Source organism: Pseudophryne corroboree, chromosome 5 (genome assembly GCF_028390025.1).
Source record: "Pseudophryne corroboree isolate aPseCor3 chromosome 5, aPseCor3.hap2, whole genome shotgun sequence".
Classification (NCBI taxonomy): Eukaryota; Metazoa; Chordata; class Amphibia; order Anura; family Myobatrachidae; genus Pseudophryne; species Pseudophryne corroboree.
Window position 1 is genome coordinate 530662716 of NC_086448.1, and position 19809 is coordinate 530682524.

The 19809-nt window shown below is 46.5% G+C and overlaps 1 protein-coding gene across 6 annotated transcripts in view; it reads left to right on the plus strand.

Annotated features, from left to right (window-relative positions):
- Window positions 1–19809, plus strand: part of SYCP2L (synaptonemal complex protein 2 like) — a 905846-nt gene that overhangs the window by 509221 nt on the left and 376816 nt on the right. For all 6 annotated transcript variants that reach the window (XM_063923155.1, XM_063923158.1, XM_063923156.1 and 3 more), the window contains 3 exons: window positions 18609–18721; window positions 19035–19098; window positions 19183–19252. In XM_063923155.1, the coding sequence (XP_063779225.1) occupies window positions 18609–18721; window positions 19035–19098; window positions 19183–19252 (247 nt within the window). The remainder of the gene's footprint in view (window positions 1–18608; window positions 18722–19034; window positions 19099–19182; window positions 19253–19809) is intronic.

Sequence of the window (19809 nt, forward strand, 5' to 3'; positions counted from 1 at the left end):
CAATTGTCCTCTAGGTTACAGGAGGAAACTGATATTTTGGTACAGGTCAGAATCACGATTCTGCTTTATCTTCTTTGGAGGTCTCCACGTCTGCAGACTCGGAACATGCATTTTCGCTTGGGCTGTCTTAACCAGACGACCTCTGGGGCTGCAACAGTGACAGGTGAACATGAAATCCTACGGGACAGATGGTTCAGGGGAAGGAACTATCTGCAGGATTTCTTGAACCATTGGAGGTAAGTCCACTTTTCTTTCTCCTACTGCTGCCCCAGCTTCAGGACAGACCTTTACCGGTTTTTCATCTAGATCTTTCCGTGCCTTTCAAGCTTTCGACTCCACACACGATATCTATGTCGCCAGGGTGACAGGCTGAAGCAGCGGTTCAACATCCTCGGTCCAGTCCGAGTTTAGGTCATCCTATACACTCACCACAGGTCAAACCTTCCTACCAGCTGGAGGGTCCCAGGGTAGGCACATGTCGGTGGTCCTACGGGGAGTACTGAGAAGGATTGGGCGGTTACAGACTAGATTTTGCTGTACAACCTTTTCAGGAATCAAGAGAGTCATACTGCAGGTGGCACTCCATATGCTTTTAACCAAAAAGGATGTTGATCCCTGTTTCTCAGATATCCTTTGAATCGGAACAGTACTCAGGCCTTTGTTTTCTGTTCACGTTCCGAAGCCAGTTGACTAGGCCAGGCCTATTCTGGCCTTACAATCCTTTCAGTCTGTGATTGCTAGTTTTGAACAAGAAAGGGGGTTTTACGTGTCCCTTGTCTTCAGGGATGCATGTTTAGTGATTTCCGTTGGACGGGCTTTTCTCAGAGTCGCATTACAGGATTCTCATTTTCGCTGTCAGTCCTTTCCTTTCGGTCTCTCTTCCGCTCCCACAGGGTTCAGGAAGATCACACAATAACTCTTTTTCAAGGACAGTAGGTGACGTTGGTTCCCTAATGGGACAATCTACTGCTACTATCCCACTCTGTACATTAGGTGGCTTCGGAATATCCGGAGGTTCCAGGAGCTTCTGGTTCGACACAGATCCTATCTATGCTCCTCGTAGACGTTTCTCAACACGGTTCGTCAGAGGATTTTTCCTTCCTCGGCACCAGGTACTCTATTCCTTCAATCAAGTTGCGATGCAATGAGTGGTCGCCTACATTCCTCTCTGAGCGGAGGACAACAATCTTCTTTCCAGGTCAGACTCCCGGGTGAGGGAACATTCCCCGGAGTTTTGTCAGCCGGTCCGCTGTGGGCGGAGATTTCGGATCGACCTCAGGGCGTTCTGACTGACTCTTTAACCCTTTACTACTCTGGGACGTGAGCTCTGGCGGCAGTAGCCGAGGAGGCCCTCAGGGCTCCGGGGAATTTTTCTGGTTACTCTATTCTGCCTCCTTTTCTATTTCAACCTCATGTTCTGTAACACAGGAGGGAATTATGTGTGCTAGTCCTCTCGGTGGCGCTGGTTGGGCCACGCATGACTTGAAGATACAGATACACCTGTTGTCAGTAGAGGAGCCTGGGCTCCTACCTCGACTGGACTGTCTACTTCAACTGGGTCCTTTTTCTTTGTTCAATCTTACACTTGTTTCGTTTAAACGGGTGACTGTTCACGAGACCTCAGAAGGGAGGAGTTCCCTAGTTCGGTTAGGCCTACTGGGCACCGATTTCAGAAGTCTGTTACCTCTTCTCGCTTTTGCCACTTTTGGAAAACTTTATGGGACATAATAAGGATAAAAGGGGTTTTTCCCCTTCTTTCAGTTACCATTCATCTGTGGTTTCTCTGGGAGATTTGGCTCCGCTGCGCTTCAGACCACAATGACCGGAATTTTAGCTCTCTGCCTTTTTCGGTTTTCTTCCAAAAGAGATTAGTCTAGCGACCGTAGGTTCGGCCTCTTTTTCAGGGAGTACTCTATTGGCAACTCCCCCGGCTGAGCTTCGGCCTCAGCAGTCGTTTCTTCCAGAGGGGATATCCATTTTTCAGATAAATCTGACACTAGTGTTTTTCGGTCCTCTTTGAAGGCTTGTCAGGGCTCGCCGACTCTCTCTACAGAGGTCTTCGGCTATTCGACGAAGTGTTTTTCTTCTTTGTCTCTGTACGATGCTCCCGTGCTAAATAGCCGGGGTCCCAGCGTACGCTGGGCCGTTGGATACATCTGACCATCAGACAGTCTTCTTGCCAGTTGCTAGGGAACCTCCGTTTTACATTTCAGCGAACTTTACGCGCGTTGTAAGACCTTCGTGGGCGGCTGCCCGTGAGGTCTCCATGAATACTTTGTCGGGCGGCTACTTGGTCAGACCGACATTCGTTTTGTCAAATTCTACAAGTTTGACACTTTTGCGGCCTCTGCATCACAGTTTGGCCGAGCAGTTTTTACAGGACTCTCAGCGCTCTCCCACCCGTTTTTGGGAGCTCTGGGACTCCAGTGGCCCCTAGTGGATGAAGGAGAAATCAGGATTTTGGTACTTACCGATAAATCCCTTTCTCCGATTCCACAGGGGCCACTGGACGCCCGCCCAGAGCTGTTTCTCCTTGTATTTTGCTTAAAGGTTTGCAGATCACCATATGACTGCTTGTTGAGTTCAGGCTAGCCTGGTTTTTTGTCAGGTTCTGTTCCAGGTTTAGTTTCTGTTATCCTGGTTTACAGGGCGTCATTAACCTCCTCTACCTTAAGGTTTGTTTATTCCATCTCTCATCGGGCACAGTTTTACGTAGACTGCCTTGGAGGGGAGATAGTAGGGGAGGAGCTAGCCACAGTGTGAGAATTTTAAAGTGCCAGCTCCCATTTACTGCCTACTATTTCCCCATTGTAACTACACTCCAGTGGCCCCTGTGGAATCGGAGAAAGGGATTTATCGGTAAGTACCAAAATCCTGATATATGATGACTGCCGGATGGGATGCCAGCGGTCAAAATACTGAAGCCGGCATCCTGACGTATGATATCCCGATAGGGGTGAGTTACTGTCCCCTAACAGTAACCTCCCCCCGGTGCTACCTACACCTTACCCCCTCTGCCCTGCAGTCTAACCCTCCCCCTTAGTGCCTAAAACTAACTTCCCCTGTGGTGCCCAACCCTAAACCCCTGTCCCTGTCACTCATCGCAGCCTTATCCAAAATCCAACCCCTCCTTCCCCGGTGTAAGCTAAACCTGACTTTTCCCCCCGGCACTAATCAGTGCTCGGTGGCTATACTTACAACTGTCAGGATACTGGCTGTCTCAGTTCCGCATCTGTATCCTTACCCTGTCAGGATTTCCAGGTCAGGATTTTGACGGGTGTCGTGATTCTAGTGTCTGTATTTTGACAGCCGGGATCTTAACCGCATCCCCATGTTGGAGATGCAGTAGGGCACCAGGTACCTTTCTTCATGTATGGTGGGATTGTCCATTCCTCTCTGCCTTTTAGAGAGATGTTATTCTGATCTCTCAAATTATTCTACACGATACCATACAGACAGACCCTGAATTATGGATCCTTTCTATAGTGTATTCAAGATCCCGACCAATGTTAAGTAAAAATCCCTTTTACGTCACCTTAGCAATGCAGCCACAGTGGTCATTCCTATACATTGGAAATCCTCCTCTCCCTGTACTCTTAATTAGTGGTATTCTCAAATTGATTATTACATGACTATGGAAGATCTTATTCCTTCTTATGCAGACAAATTCACTGTATAATGTGCAACCTGTTTGGTATGGCTGAAATTTAAGGAGTCAGATTGTTATAAACATGTCATGAACTCATCTCCAGCTGCTGATTGTTCTCGATTGATGATACTCCTTTACATGAGCCTAGTGTTCCCTACTGATCTTTCTAATGGTCCCTATATACTCTTATAGGAACTGCCATTGCATACCCCACTCTGTCCCCCCCCCCCTCCCCCATCCTCCATTAATTGTCCCCTTGGTTTCTTTGTACCCCAGTGTTTTAAGTTTGGTCTTGATATACATATTGTGGAAATCTCTTGTAGTTTTTCTTTGCTGTTATTTCCTTGCTATTGATGTTCTCATGACTTTTGTTGTTTCCTCATTTCTGTATTGCATTTTCCTTTTCAATAAAAACTGTTAAATATATATGTAGACAAAAATTTGATTAACACAAGAGGCAATGATACATAGTTACATAGTTGTTGCGGTTGAAAAAAGACAAATGTCCATCGAGTTCAACCTATATTATAATTTTTTATTTATTTCTCATACGTCCTAGAGGATGCTGGGGTCCACTTCAGTACCATGGGGTATAGACGGTTCCGCAGGAGCCATGGGCACTTTAAGACTTTTCAAGGGTGTGAACTGGCTCCTCTCTCTATGCCCCTCCTCCAGACCTCAGTTTAAAAAAATGTGCCCAGGCAGACTGGTCGCACTCTAGTGGAACTCTAAAAGACTTTGTTAGGTTTTTTATTTTTAGGGAGACTGCTGGCAACAGCCTCCCTGATTCGTGGGACTTAGGGGGAAGAAGTAGGAACCAACTTCCTAAAGAGTTTCATGGCTCTGCTTCTTGCTGACAGGACACCATTAGCTCCTGAATGGTACTGAACACTAGCTACGGCTACGCGCTCACTCCCACAGCACGCCGTCACCCCCCTAACAGAGCCAGAAGTCAGAAGTCTGGTGAGTTGTATCACCGAAGATCTGCAGAGAGGGATCTCCGGTCATCGTGACGGCTTAAGGTACTGTGCAGCGAGCGGGAATGCTGCGCGAACATGTTATCCACAACACAGTGCACAGCAGGGGGGGGGGGATACGTTGTGTTTACACTGTCCTACACCCCCGCCAGTATAAATATCTATTCTAAAAGCTGAGGAAAAACGCGCCATTACAGCGGGCGGGGATTCTTCCTCAGGAAGCCAGCACACTGCTCAGCGCCATTTTCTCCCAGCAGCTGCAGGGCAAGAAACGCTGATCCTCCTCTCCACTTCTGAATCAAGTATCAGGGTGCAAAAAAAGGGGGGAGGGGGGGGGGGGGGGGGGGAGTGTAATATTCGGTGCTATAACCTATTATTCATAATATAAAGCGCTTGAAGATCTCTGTGTACAAAGTACGCGGCACAGGGATTTTGTCTGTTGGCGCTGAATTGTGAGCTGGCAATTCCTTCTGTGTCCTTCTGACAGACTTTACTGTAGGTCTGTCCCCAATAAGCCCCGGAGTGTCTGTGGTGTGATTGTGCACGTGTGTGACATGTCTGAGGCAGGGAGCTCTTCCCCTGACGGAGCCATTTTAGGGACACAGCGTTGTAATGTGGTGGCGCTGCCGGCACACCACGAGCCTGAATGGGTGAAAGAATTACGTGATAGTATGAATCATATCAGTAAGAGGTTGGATAAGTCTGAGTCTCATGCAGAAAACTGGAGAAAATCTGTCGAAGATGTGATTTTTAATAGATGCCTTTTCATCCACAGGGGACCCCTCTGGGTCACATAAAAGATAATTTGCACAAATAGTACAAACGGATACCGACACGGGCTCTGATTCCTGTGTCGACACTAGTGATTCCAGGAGAATAGATCTAAAGTTAGCGGAAAACATTCAATACATGATTGTTGCTATAAAGGAGGTGTTAGAAGTTACGGAGGCCCCTCCTTTACCACAGGAGAAGGCTTACTTTTGTAAAGAAAAGAAAATTAATGTAACTTTTCCTTCATCTCATGAGCTGAACAGTCTCTTTAAGGGAGTCTGGACAAATCCTGAAAATAAATTTCAGGTTCCCAAAAGAATTCAGGTAGCTTACCCTTTCTCTGCAGAGGACAGGAAAAGGTGGGAGTCACCCCCCGTTTTAGACAGTGCCCTGTCCGGTTAACAAAAAAGGTGATTCTCCCTGCGCCTGGGACGGCTTCACTAAAGGAGCCGGCAGACCGCAAGTTAGAGAATACGTTGAAATCTATTTATGTGGCCAATAGAACACTACTCAGGCCTACCATTGCCTGTGCGTGGGTGAGTAGTGCTATTGAAAAGTGGTCAGAAAACTTGTCATCAGACATAGACACAATAGATAGAGATGAGATACTCCTAACGTTAGGTCATATCAAAGACGCTGCTGCGTACATGCTTGAAGCCATGAAAGATATTGGTCTCTTGGGATCAAGAGCCGCTACCATGGCAATCTCAGCAAGGAGGGCGTTGTGGATTCGCCAATGGAATGCTGATGCAGATTCCAAAAGGAATATGGAGGCCCTCCCGTATAAAGGTGAGGCCTTGTTTGGAGATGGGCTGGATGCTTTAGTTTCTGCGGCTACCGCAGGTAAGTCGACATTCTTGCCTAATGCTCCTGCGCCGGCGAAAAAGACACATTACTCTCAGATGCAGTCCTTTCGGCCCAATAAATACAAAAAGGGTAAAGGTTGCTCTTTCTTTGCGGATAAAGGAAGGAGAAAAGGAAAAAGTCCACAGTGTCTCCAGAATCACAGGAGCAGAAATCAGCCTCTGCTTCTGCCAAATCTTCAGCATGACGCTGGGGCTCCCTTGCGGGAGTCCGCTCAGGTAGGGGCATGTCTGAAACTCTTCAGTCAGTTCTGGGTTCAATCTGGCCTGGACCCGTGATCTTACAAATAGTGTCCCACGGGTACAAACTGGAGTACAACACATTCCCCCATGCCGATTTTTCAAATCAACCTTACTAGCTTCTATCCCAGAAAGGGAAGTGGTAGCAGCAGCAATACAAAAATTGTGTCAGGACCAAGTCATTGTCCTGGTTCCCTTGTTACAACAAGGAGAAGGGTTTTATTCAAGCCTATTCGTAGTTCTGAAGCCGGACGGCTCGGTCAGACCGATTCTAAGCCTGAAAACTCTGAATCTCTACCTGCAACGGTTCAAGTTGAAGATGGAATCTCTGAGGGCAGTGATTTCCAGTCTGGAGGAAGGGGACTTCATGGTGTCAGTGGACATAAAAGATGCCTACTTACATGTTCCCATTTATCCTCCATATCAAGCTTATCTGAGATTCGCGATACAGGATTGTCATTACCAATTTCAGACGTTGCCGTTCGGACTCTCCAAGGCACCGAGGGTGTTCACCAAGGTGATGGCAGATATGATGGTCCTCCTTCGACAGCAAGGAGTCCATATAATTCCTTACCTGGATGATCTCCTGATAAAAGCGAGGCTCTGAAAATCCAGAGAATGGTCAAACAAATTGTGAAACCAACAAGAGTGTTGATTCATCAATGCATTCGGTTGTTGGGAAAGATGGTAGCGGCCTACGAGGCCATACAGTTTGGCCGATTCCATGCCAGAGTATTCCAGTGGGACCTGTTGGACAAGTGTCCAGATCCCATCTACGCATTCATCAGAGGATAATCCTGTCATCCAAAGCCAGAATTTCGCTCCTGTGGTGGCTACACAGTTCTCACCTCCTAGAGGGACGCAGGTTCGGGATTCAGGACTGGGTCCTAGTAACCACGGATGCAAGTCTCCGAGGCTGGGGAGCAGTGACACAGGGGGAAAGCTTCCAAGGAAGATGGTCAAGTCAAGAAACTTGTCTTCACATAAACATTCTGGGGTAGAGAGCCATTTACAACGGCCTTCTACAAGCAGTGCATCTTCAAGATCAACCCACACAGATCCAGTCGGACAATGTAACAGCAGTTGCGTACATAAACCATCAGGGCGGAATGAAAAGCAGAGCGGCGATGGCAAAAGTGACAAAGATCCTCCTCTGGGCAGAAAGACATGCAAGAGCTCTATCGGAGTGGACAACTGGGAAGCAGACTTCCTCAGCAGACACGATCTCCATCCAGGAGAATGGGGCCTCCACCAAGAAGTCTTCGCAGAGGTGACAGGTCTTTGGGGAGTTCCTCAAGTAGACAGGATGGCATCTCGTCTCAACAAGAAGCTTCAGAGATATTGTTCCAGGTCGAGAGACCCTCAAGCAATAGCAGTGGATGCACTAGTGACCCAGTGGGTGTTTCGGTCAGTGTATGTCTTCCCTCCACTTCCACTCATACCGAAAGTTCTCAAGATCATAAGAAGAACTGGGGTTCGAGCGATCCTCATGGTCCCAGACTGGCCAAGGAGGTCTTGGTATCCAGATCTTCAGGAGTTGCTCATAGAAGATCCTCAGCCTCTTCCTCTTCGCGAGGACCTGCTGCAGCAGGGGCCATGCGTGTATCAAGACTTACCGCTGCTACGTTTGACGTCATGGCTGTTGAGTGCCGGATCCTAGCCCGAAAGAGTATTCCCAAAGAAGTGATTCTCACTCTTATTCAGGCCAGGAAAGGAGTAACATCTAAACATTACCACCGTATTTGGAGAAAATGTGTGTCTTGGTGTGAAACCAAAAAAGCTCCAACGGAAGAGTTTCAGTAAGGACGTTTTCTTCATTTTCTTCAGGCGGGTGTGGATGCGGGCCTACGATTTGGTACAATCAAGGTCCAGATTTCGGCCTTGTCAGTTTTCTTTCAGAAACAATTGGCCTCCCTTCTAGAAGTTCAGACGTTCGTGAAAGGGGTTCTGCACATCCAACCTCCATTTGTGCCTACTGTGGCACCATGGGATCTTAACGTGGTGTTGCAGTTCCTTCAATCAGATTTTTTTGAACCTCTCCAGGAGATAGAGTTAAAGTTTCTCATTTGTAAAGTGGTCATGCTGTTGGCCTTGGCATCCGCAAGGCGGGTGTCTGAGTTAGGGGCCTTGTCTCACGAGCCCTTACTTGATCTTTCATGAAGATAGGGCTGAGTTAAGAACTCGTCAGCAATTTCTTCCAAAGTTGGTTTCTTTTCATATAAACCAACCTATTGTGGTGCCAGTGGCTACTGACACCTTCGCTACTTCAAAAGTCTCTGGATGTGGTCAGAGCTTTGAGAACTTATGTCGCAAGAACAGCTCGGATATGGAAAACAGAGGCTCTGTTTGTCCTGTACGCTCCCAACAAGATTGGGTGTCCTGCTTCTAAGTAGACCATTGCGCGCTGGATCAGAGGTACGATTCAGCACGCTCATTCCACGGCAGAATTGCAGATACCGAATTCGGTGCATGCCCATTCTACTAGAAAGGTGGGCTCATCCTGGGCGGCTGCCCGGGGGGTCTCGGCATTACAACTTTGCCGAGCAGCTACTTGGTCAGGGACAAACACGTTTGCTAAGTTTTACAAGTTTGACACCTTGGCCGATGAGGACCTAAAGTTTGGTCAATCGGTGCTGCAGGGTCATCCGCACTCTCCCGCCCGTACTGGAGCTATGGTATAACCCCATGGTACTGAAGTGGACCCCAGCATACTTTGGGACGTATGAGAAAACAGGATTTTAATACCTACCGGTAGATCCTTTTCTCCTAGTCCGTAGAGGATGCTGGGCACCCAGCCCAGTGCGTACTTTACCTGCAGTTGTTAGTTTATTAAAAATGTTTTCAGCACGTTTGCTGTAATGTTCATGCTCGTTGGCATGTGTTTTGTTGAATGCCATGTTGTGCGGCATGGTTGAAGTGTGAGCTGGTATGAATCTCACCATTAACTTATTATACTGAGGTCTGGAGGAGGGGCATAGAGGGAGGAGCCAGTTCACACTCTAGAAAAGTCTTACGGCTCCTGCGGAACCGTCTATACCCCATGGTACTGAAGTGGACCCCAGCATCCTCTACCGACTAGGAGAAAAGGATTTACTGGTAGGTATTAAAATCCTGTTTTTTATTTATTGTTAATTAAATGTTGTGTCCCTGGTTGTTTTTTTTCCGCTAAGAATTTATCTAATCCATTTTTAAACTTATTGATTGAGTCCACCATTACTACCTTCTCTGGCAGAGAATTCCAAATCCTTACTGCTCTTTATGTGAAGAACCCTTTTCTCCGTTGAATTCAGAATTTTTTTTCTTCTAATCTCTGGGTGTCCTCGTGTTCTATGTAGTGTTTTTTTGGTAAACAAATCATTTGATAAATCCTTGTATTGTCCCTTAATGTATTTATAAATATTAATAATGTCCCCTCTTAGTCGCCTCTTTTCCAGTGTGAACATATCTAACCTTTTAAGTTTTTCCTCATAATCCAGTGCCTCTAACCCCTTAACCAGTTTAGTGGCTCGCCTCTGAACCCTTTCAAGTTCCAAGATATCTTTTTTATGTTGTGGTGCCTAAAATTGTACACAATATTCCAGGTGTGGCCGCACCAATGATTTATACAGTGGCAGGATTACACACTCATCCCTTGTCTCCATTCCCCGTTTTATGCATACTAACACCTTATTAGCCTTTGTTGCTTCATTTTGACATTGCGTACTGCTACCAAGTTATTATCGATGAGCACTTCCAAATCTTTTTCAACTACCGTTATCCCTACATTTTCCCCATTTAGTTTATAGGCTGCCTGATTGTTCTTCGTCCCAAAGTGCATAACTTTTACATTTGTCTGTATTGAACCTCATTTTCCATATATCCACCTCAGGAATATTGAAACCAGTATTGGCTCTTAAACTGGTATTGGAACGTGTCATACCTTTCAATAATTGTCTTTGTAGAAAACAATAGAGTTATGGAACAGATAAAGAAGCATCTTCTGTTACTGGCTAGAAGACAACTTTCTACATCAGGGGTATTAAACATGCAGCCCTCCAGATGTTTGTTTACTACACATCACAACATACACTGCCACAGTTTTGCTATTAGGGCATGCTAAAACTGACAGGCCATGCTGGGATGTTTAGTTCCACAGCAGCTGGTGGGACACATGTTTAATACCCTTGTAAATCATCCAAAGCTCGGAGAGGTGTGTCATAAGAATGCTCCGGAAATTAATGCAACCATTGGCATATGCCACTATGAACCTGCGACTTGTTAATGATTTGACATAGGATTCTGTATGAGTAGCATACTCCCCTCCAGCCAGAGCCGGCCCTAGGCATAGGCAAACTAGGCAAATACCTAGGGCATTTGGTGTGCCTAGGGGTACAAGCAGGTTCTGCTGATTAAAATTATATGCGGCATACCTATATTCTATGTGACTGCGGCTGTATCTGCATATGAAATGCTGCGTTACAGTGGAAATCACTGTAACGTAGCATTTTGTTTGCAGACAGTCACAGTCGCACACAGAATATAGGCATGCCACATATAATTTTAATCAGCAGTAGTTGCTTGTGCAACTTAGCCACATAGTATTGGAAATAAGATGCATTATCATCAAAAAAAGGCCTGTGCACCAAATGTGCGCACTGTTCCTATTTAAAATTTCTCTAACGTCCTAGTGGATGCTGGGGACTCCGTAAGGACCATGGGGAATAGACGGGCTCCGCAGGAGACAGGGCACTCTTAAGAAAGAATTAGGACTACTGGTGTGCACTGGCTCCTCCCTCTATGTCCCTCCTCCAGACCTCAGTTAGAATCTGTGCCTGGACAGAGCTGGGTGCACTTTAGTGAGCTCTCCTGAGCTTGCTAATAAGAAAGTATTTTATTAGGATTTTTTATTATCAGAGAGATCTGCTGGCAACAGACTCTCTGCTACGTGGGACTGAGGGGAGAGAAGCAAACCTACTAACTGCGGATAGGTCGTGCTTCTTAGGCTACTGGACACCATTAGCTCCAGAGGGATCGAACACAGGAACTCACCCTTGGTCGTCCGATCCCGGAGCCGCGCCGCTGTCCCCCTCGCAGAGCCAGAAAACAGAAGCTGGCGAGAGAAGCAAGAAGACTTCAAAATCGGCGGCAGAAGACTCCTGTCTTCATATGAGGTAGCGCACAGCACTGCAGCTGTGCGCCATTGCTCCCACATTAAACCCGCACACTCCGGTCACTGTAGGGCGCAGGGTGGGGCGCCCTGGGCAGCAATTGAGTACCTCCTGGCATAATAGAGTATATATACAGCTGGGCACTGTATACATGCATGAGCCCCCGCCATTATTTTACACAAAATCGCGGGACAGAAGCCCGCCGCTGAGGGGGCGGGGCTTCTACCTCAGCACTCACCAGCGCCATTTTCTCTCCACAGCTCCGCTGAGAGGAAGCTCCCCAGGCTCTCCCCTCCAGAATCACGGTAGAAAGAGGGTAAAAAGAGAGGGGGGGGGCACATAAATTTAGCGCAAAATCACTAATACAGCAGCTACTGGGTAAACACTAAGTTACTGTGTAATTCCTGGGTTATATAGCGCTGGGGTGTGTGCTGGCATACTCTCTCTCTGTCTCTCCAAAAGGCCTTGTGGGGGTTCTGTCCTCAAATAGAGCATCCACTGTGTGTGTGGTGTGTCGGTACGATTGTGTCGACATGTTTGACGAGGAAGGCTATGTGGAAGCAGAGCAGGTGCAGATGAATGTGGTGTCTCCGCCGACACCTGATTGGATGGATATGTGGAAGGTGTTAATGATAATGTAAACTCCTTGCATAAAAGGTTGGATAAAGCTGAAGTCTTGGGACAGTCAGGGTCTCAACCCATGCCTGATCCTACAGCGCAGAGGCCGTCAGGGTCTCAGAAGCGCCCACTATCCCAGATTGTTGACACAGATATCGACACGGATTATGACTCCAGTGTCGATGGCGATGATGCAAAGTTGCAGCCTAAAATGGCTAAAGCCATCCGCTACATGATTATAGCAATGAAGGATGTATTGCACATTTCGGAGGTAAACCCTGTCCCTGACAAGAGGGTTTATATGTTTGGGGAAAAAAGGCAAGAAGTGACTCTTCCCCCTTCACATGAGTTAAATGAGTTATGTGAAAAAGCTTGGGATTCTCCTGATAGGAAAGTGCAGATTTCCAAACTGTTACTTATGGCGTATCCTTTCCCGCTAACGGACAGGTTACGCTGGGAATCCTCCCCTAGGGTAGACAAAGCTTTGACACGCTTATCTAAGAAGGTGGCCCTGCCGTCACAGGATACGGCCTCCCTAAAGGATCCTGCGGATAGGAAGCAGGAAAGTATCCTGAAGTCCGTTTATACACATTCAGGTACCCTACTGAGGCCGGCAATTGCGTCGGCCTGGATGTGTAGTGCTGTAGCAGCATGGACAGATACTCTGTCTGAGGAACTTGATACCTTGGACAAGGATACTATATTACTGACCCTGGGGCATATAAAAGACGCTGTCTTATATATGAGGGATGCCCAGAGAGACATTTGCCTACTGAGCTCTAGAATAAGTGCAATGTCAATTTGTGCCAGAAGGGTCCTGTGGACTCGGCAATGGACAGGTGATGCCGACTCAAAAAGGCACATGGAGGTTTTACCTTATAAGGGTGAGGAATTGTTTGGGGACGGTCTCTCGGACCTAGTTTCCACAGCTACGGCTGGGAAGTCAATTTTTTTGCCATATATTCCCTCACAACCTAAGAAAGCAGCGTATTACCAAATGCAGTCCTTTCGATCGCAAAGAGGCAAGAAAGTCCGAGGTGCGTCTTTTCTTGCCAGAGGCAGGGGTAGAGGAAAAAAGCTGCACAATACAGCCAGTTCCCAGGAACAGAAGTCCTCCCCGGCTTCCACTAAATCCACCGCATGACGCTGGGGCTCCACAGGTGGAGCCAGGAGCGGTGGGGGCGCGTCTCCGAAATTTCAGCCACCAGTGGGTTCGCTCACAGGTGGATCCCTGGGCTATACAGATTGTGTCTCAGGGATACAAGCTGGAATTCGAAGTGATGCCCCCTCACCGTTACCTCAAATCGGCCCTGCCAGCTTCCCCCATAGAAAGGGAAGTAGTGTTAGCAGCAATTCACAAATTATATCTCCAGCAGGTGGTGGTACAGGTTCCCCTCCCTCAACAGGGAAGGGGTTACTATTCCACAATGTTTGTGGTTCCGAAACCGGACGGTTCGGTCAGACCCATATTGAATTTAAAATCCCTGAACATTTACCTGAAAAGGTTCAAGTTCAAGATGGAATCGCTCAGGGCGGTTATTGCGAGCCTGGAAGAGGGGGATTTTATGGTGTCTCTGGACATAAAGGATGCTTACCTGCATGTCCCCATTTATCCACCTCATCAGGAGTACCTCAGATTTGTGGTACAGAACTGTCATTACCAATTCCAGACGTTGCCGTTTGGTCTGTCCACGGCACCGAGAATATTTACCAAGGTAATGGCGGAAATGATGGTGCTCCTGCGAAAGCAAGGAGTCACAATTATCCCATACTTGGACGATCTCCTCATAAAGGCGAGGTCCAGAGAGCAGTTGCTGATCAGCGTAGCACACTCTCGGGAGGTGTTACAACAGCACGGCTGGATTCTGAATATTCCAAAGTCGCAGCTGATTCCTACGACGAGACTGCCCTTCCTGGGCATGATTCTGGACACAGACCAGAAGAAGGTGTTTCTCCCGGAGGAGAAGGCCCAGGAGCTCGTGACTCTGGTCAGAGACCTCTTAAAACCAAAACAGGTGTCGGTGCATCAATGCACACGAGTCCTGGGAAAGATGGTGGCGTCATACGAAGCCATTCCCTTCGGCAGGTTCCATGCGAGGAACTTTCAGTGGGATCTGTTGGACAAGTGGTCCGGATCGCATCTTCAGATGCATCGGCTGATCACCCTATCCCCCAGGGCCAGGGTGTCTCTTCTGTGGTGGCTGCAGAGTGCTCACCTTCTCGAGGGCCGCAGGTTCGGCATACAAGACTGGGTCCTGGTGACCACGGATGCAAGCCTCCGAGGGTGGGGGGCAGTCACTCAGGGAAGAAACTTCCAAGGGCTGTGGTCAAGTCAGGAGGCTTGTCTGCACATCAATATCCTGGAACTAAGGGCCATATACAACGCCCTGAGTCAAGCGGAGCCTCTGCTTCGCAACCAACCAGTGCTGATTCAGTCAGACAACATCACCGCAGTGGCTCATGTAAACCGCCAGGGCGGCACAAGAAGCAGGGTTGCGATGGCAGAAGCCACCAGAATTCTTCGTTGGGCGGAGAATCACGTGCAAGCACTGTCAGCAGTGTTCATTCCGGGAGTGGACAACTGGGAAGCAGACTTCCTCAGCAGGCACGACCTCCACCCGGGAGAGTGGGGACTTCATCAAGAAGTCTTCACACAGATTACAAATCGATGGGAACTGCCACAGGTGGACATGATGGCATCCCGCCTCAACAAAAAGCTACAAAAGTATTGCGCCAGGTCAAGAGACCCTCAGGCGATAGCTGTGGACGCACTAGTAACACCGTAGGTGTTCCAGTCGGTCTATGTGTTTCCTCCTCTTCCTCTCATACCCAAGGTGCTGAGAATCGTAAGAAAAAGAGAAGTGAGAACAATACTCATTGACTTGGTACCCAGAACTGCAAGAAATGCTCACAGAGGACCCATGGCCTCTGCCTCTCAGACAGGATCTGTTGCAACAGGGGCCCTGTCTGTTCCAAGACTTACCGCGGCTGCGTTTGACGGCATGGCGGTTGAACGCCGGATTCTAGCGGAAAAAGGCATTCCGGATGAAGTTATTCCTACGCTGATAAAGGCTAGGAAGGACGTGACGGCAAAACATTATCACCGTATATGGCGAAAGTATGTTGCTTGGTGTGAGGCCAGGAAGGCCCCTACAGAGGAATTCCAGCTGGGCCGTTTCCTTCACTTCCTACAGTCGGGAGTGACTATGGGCTTAAAATTACGGTCCATAAAGGTCCAGATTTCGTCCCTATCCATTTTCTTTCAAAAGGAACTGGCTTCTCTTCCTGAGGTTCAGATGTTTGTAAAGGGAGTGCTACATATTAAGACCCCTTTTGTGCCACCAGTGGCGCCTTGGGATCTTAACGTGGTGTTGAGTTTCCTGAAATCTCACTGGTTTGAGCCACTTAAGACCGTGGAGTTAAAGTATCTCACGTGGAAAGTGGTCATGCTATTGGCCTTGGCTTCGGCTAGGCGTGTGTCAGAATTGGTGGCTTTGTCATGTAAAAGCCCCTATCTGTTTTTCCATATGGACAGGGCAGAATTACGGACTCGTCCGCAATTTCTGCCGAAGGTGGTGTCATCTTTTCATTTGAACCAACCTATTGTGGTGCCTGCGGCTACTTACTAGATGTAGTCAGGGCTTTGAAGATTTATGTAGCCAGAACGGCTGGAGTCAGGAAAGCTGTTTATCCTGTATGCATCCAACAAGCTGGGTGCTCCTGCTTCAAAGCAAACTATTGTTCGCTGGATCTGTGACACGAATCAGCAGGCTCATTCTGCGGCTGGATTGCCGCATCCAAAATCTGTAAAAGCCCATTCCACAAGGAAAATGGGCTCTTCTTGGGCGGCTGCCCGAGGGGTCTCTGCATTACAGCTTTGCCGAGCAGCTACTTGGTCGGGTTCAAACACTTTTGCAAAGTTCTACAAGTTTGATACCCTGGCTGAGGAGGACCTTGTGTTTGCTCATTCGGTGCTGCAGAGTCATCCACACTCTCCCGCCCGTTTGGGAGCTTTAGTATAATCCCCATGGTCCTTACGGAGTCCCCAGCATCCACTAGGACGTTAGAGAAAATAAGATTTTACTCACCGGTAAATCTATTTCTCGTAGTCCGTAGTGGATGCTGGGCGCCCGTCCCAAGTGCGGACTTCTTCTGCAATACTTGTATATAGTTATTGCTTAACTAAGGGTTATGTTATGATGGCATCAGGTTGTCTGATGCTCTGTTTTTGTTCATACTGTTAACTGGGTAAGTTATCACAAGTTATACGGTGTGATTGGTGTGGCTGGTATGAGTCTTACCCTGGATTCCAAAATCCTTTCCTTGTACTGTCAGCTCTTCCGGGCACAGTTTCCTTAACTGAGGTCTGGAGGAGGGACATAGAGAGATGAGCCAGTGCACACCAGTAGTCCTAATTCTTTCTTAGAGTGCCCTGTCTCCTGCGGATCCCGTCTATTCCCCATGGTCCTTACGGAGTCCCCAGCATCCACTACGGACTACGAGAAATAGATTTACCGGTGAGTAAAATCTTATTATACTGCAGGGGGTAGGAACACAAAAACAAGGACTACTATGGGTGAGGGGTGATCGTGCTGGGAAAGGGGTTCTAGGTCAGAGGCGGAACTAGCTGCGGTGCTAGGGGGCATCAGCCAAATTCTTGCTTAGGGCTTCATATTAGGTTGGGCCGGCTCTGCCTCCAGCTTCAGAGTGCTGTAACAGTTGAATTATAGAATTCTGCCAGTCCTGGTCTGAGACTAATTTAGTAATGTTACGTCTGAAAAGACACCAGTGAGTAAGTACAAATCAACTCAAACTTGTGCAAAGGTATGTGGTGTCTTAAGTATCCAATCAAAGTAACTGCTTCCATCTGCATTCTAGTAAAGGGGTAAGTGATCTCACCATGGTGGAACTATGGATTACAACTGAACAGCAAATAGATTTATCAGCATTCAGACCATGTTTAGGTCTTCATCAGTTTCACAGCTTGGAGTGGTGACCATAACAATGGGTTTTCACATACTTGGAATATCTGAATTGTGTTTATAGAGGGAACCAACAAGGCTGCAATCGGCTAGGAATTGTTTTCAAGGGATGTGTGTTTAGGAGAGTAGATTCATGGTCATAGCTGAAATAACTTGAAACCCATGCAAAAAATGTTTAAAGGAGACCATTAAACTAGTTTTTATTACGTAAATATAATGAGATGGTTCTACTGTACCCCAAGCGCAGATGAAATCTCAGGAATAGCATTAGTGACACAGACATTACAAACCTGAGGGATGCTTGAGAAATCTTATGCAAGTATAGATTATATGGTTCCAAGCAAAGTGCAAGATGCGTCAGCTCCAAGCCAGCCTAGTCACCCTACATTTCAAACAGAAACATAAGATGGCCATACACTACGCCGATATTTTGTAAGAATACACTATTTCGATGCCTCATACAATGCATTGTGTGCACATCGTGCATGTTTTCTGTACGATTACGATGCGCTGTGCGGTTCCGCGGGTCGAATGTCACATTCTCTGATCATACATGCAGCCCATATTATCCGTCGTAATCGTATGCACATCGTACCATGTTTTAAGCACATACGATGCATCGTACGATTTTGAGTGGAATTTCCTTGAATGGCTTTCACAAAATAGCCCCATCTGGGGATCTGTGAATAGATCAGGGAGGATTGTGTGTAGTCTATTGTTCATGATTTTTAGACTGGGTTTTAAAATTCCTTTTTAGGGCAATGGGACAGTAAGGATTCTTGTTAAGTTTGAGGATGAAGAAGGGATCGGAAGGTCCCTCTTTATATAGCATCCAGTTATGTGGGGGAAATACCATGATGTAGAAGTTGTAATCCTCCATACTGAAGACGAACACTTCTGGGATCTGAAATAGGTAGTAGTATAATTAAACCATGTCCTAGGACATAGTTATAAGCCGGACTTTGTTAGGCAAATTTAGCACCTTTTTGTACAGTAGATGGTCATGGAGAGCAGGATTGGAGCTGATGGGATAATAGAAGTCAGTGAAGTGTTCCCTAAATTGGGACAGTTTCTCAAGCGTCTTGGCATGGGTTTTGCTTGTAGCCAGTTATTAATCACCGAGATAGAAGTGCTTTACTTCCAAGGTTTAGACATTGTTTACAATAATTTCCCCATTTTATTGCCCTATCAATAAAATGTATGTTTGGTATAATCAAACTGCATTTATACTTGAACCATCAGGAGAGTCTCCGAAGAGTTTCCAGACTTCTCCACTTAATCTGTTTTGTAGGTTTGATGCAACTCCCCTTCAATGTGAAACTGATTTGACTGCAGTTTGTTGTTCTGCTTTGTTTTGCCAGTGAAAACTCTGAGTGCAGCACCCCAGCAGAGGATAATAAATCAGTCGAACATAAGTAAAAGTGCTGATACGTCGGACATAGTCCATTTCATAGAAGGTTATCACTCAGCTGCTGTGAGTTCATATTTATTTGTTACCTTTGTATTCTCTTTCCATTAGTATGTTTTACACCTGCAATGGATTTGCTATTCTTAATCTGCAATATAGCCAGAATCTTACTTTAAAAATGTAAGAGAACAATGTCTATTGGCTGCTTGATGTTAGTGGTTTTATAATATGTCACATGCTCTTACTTTATAAATCCTAATACTGGCTATAATTTGGTGGGCTAATGGATTTTGTTGCGTCTCATACTAGAATGCCTGTTTAGTTTATTTCTATGGATTTAATCTTAAATGTATTTCATTTTCTTTGTATCCTCTTCCAGAAATTGATCTTGTCATCCCCAGAGAAAGTTACTGATGTAAACGATTCACAAGATATTTTCGAAGGTTCCTATAAGCATATTCATTTAACTTTTGTCGTGTTGTATTTTGTTGTCACACTGGCTATTAATATTTCATGTGTTTTATTAGATTCCTGTGAAGCGTCTATTCCCACTACTGGCGAGAGTACATCTGCATTCAGTCTTATTGATACCACTAGGTGAGATGTGTTGAAAATAAGCAACATAGAAACTTGTGTTATCTCATTAAAGTCTAGGATTATTATGTGTCACTGCACCATCTAGTGGTTTTATGCCGAAATACGCAACAGGGGTGACACATGGCATCAGCTCAAAAATACTTTTAATCAAGTCACGTTATTGGTTTAGTGATTAGCATGTCACAGGGTTAAGAAAAAGGAGCATGCCCTTCTAAACAGTTGTTCCCGATACTGCTTTGTTAACCACAGGTATAGATTCTAATTTCATTAGGTTTCCATTGCTGGATGCTTCAGTGGTGTCAGAAAAGGTGCTGGTACCCGCAAGTCATAAGGCGGTCATTGGATTTTGCTTCAGTGTCTCCTTCCTTAATTGATTCGGTTTATTGCATAATGTGTTGTAGTAATCCCATAGACCATCAAGTTACAGAGCACAATGTACTTTCTAAATTAATCTCCGTTGAATTAGAAACTGCAAATTAACATACGCTTTTTATTAATATTGTCAGACTGTCTTTTGTGGTTACTTCCAGCCAGCTGAAAATTTTTCTTGTGGCTTA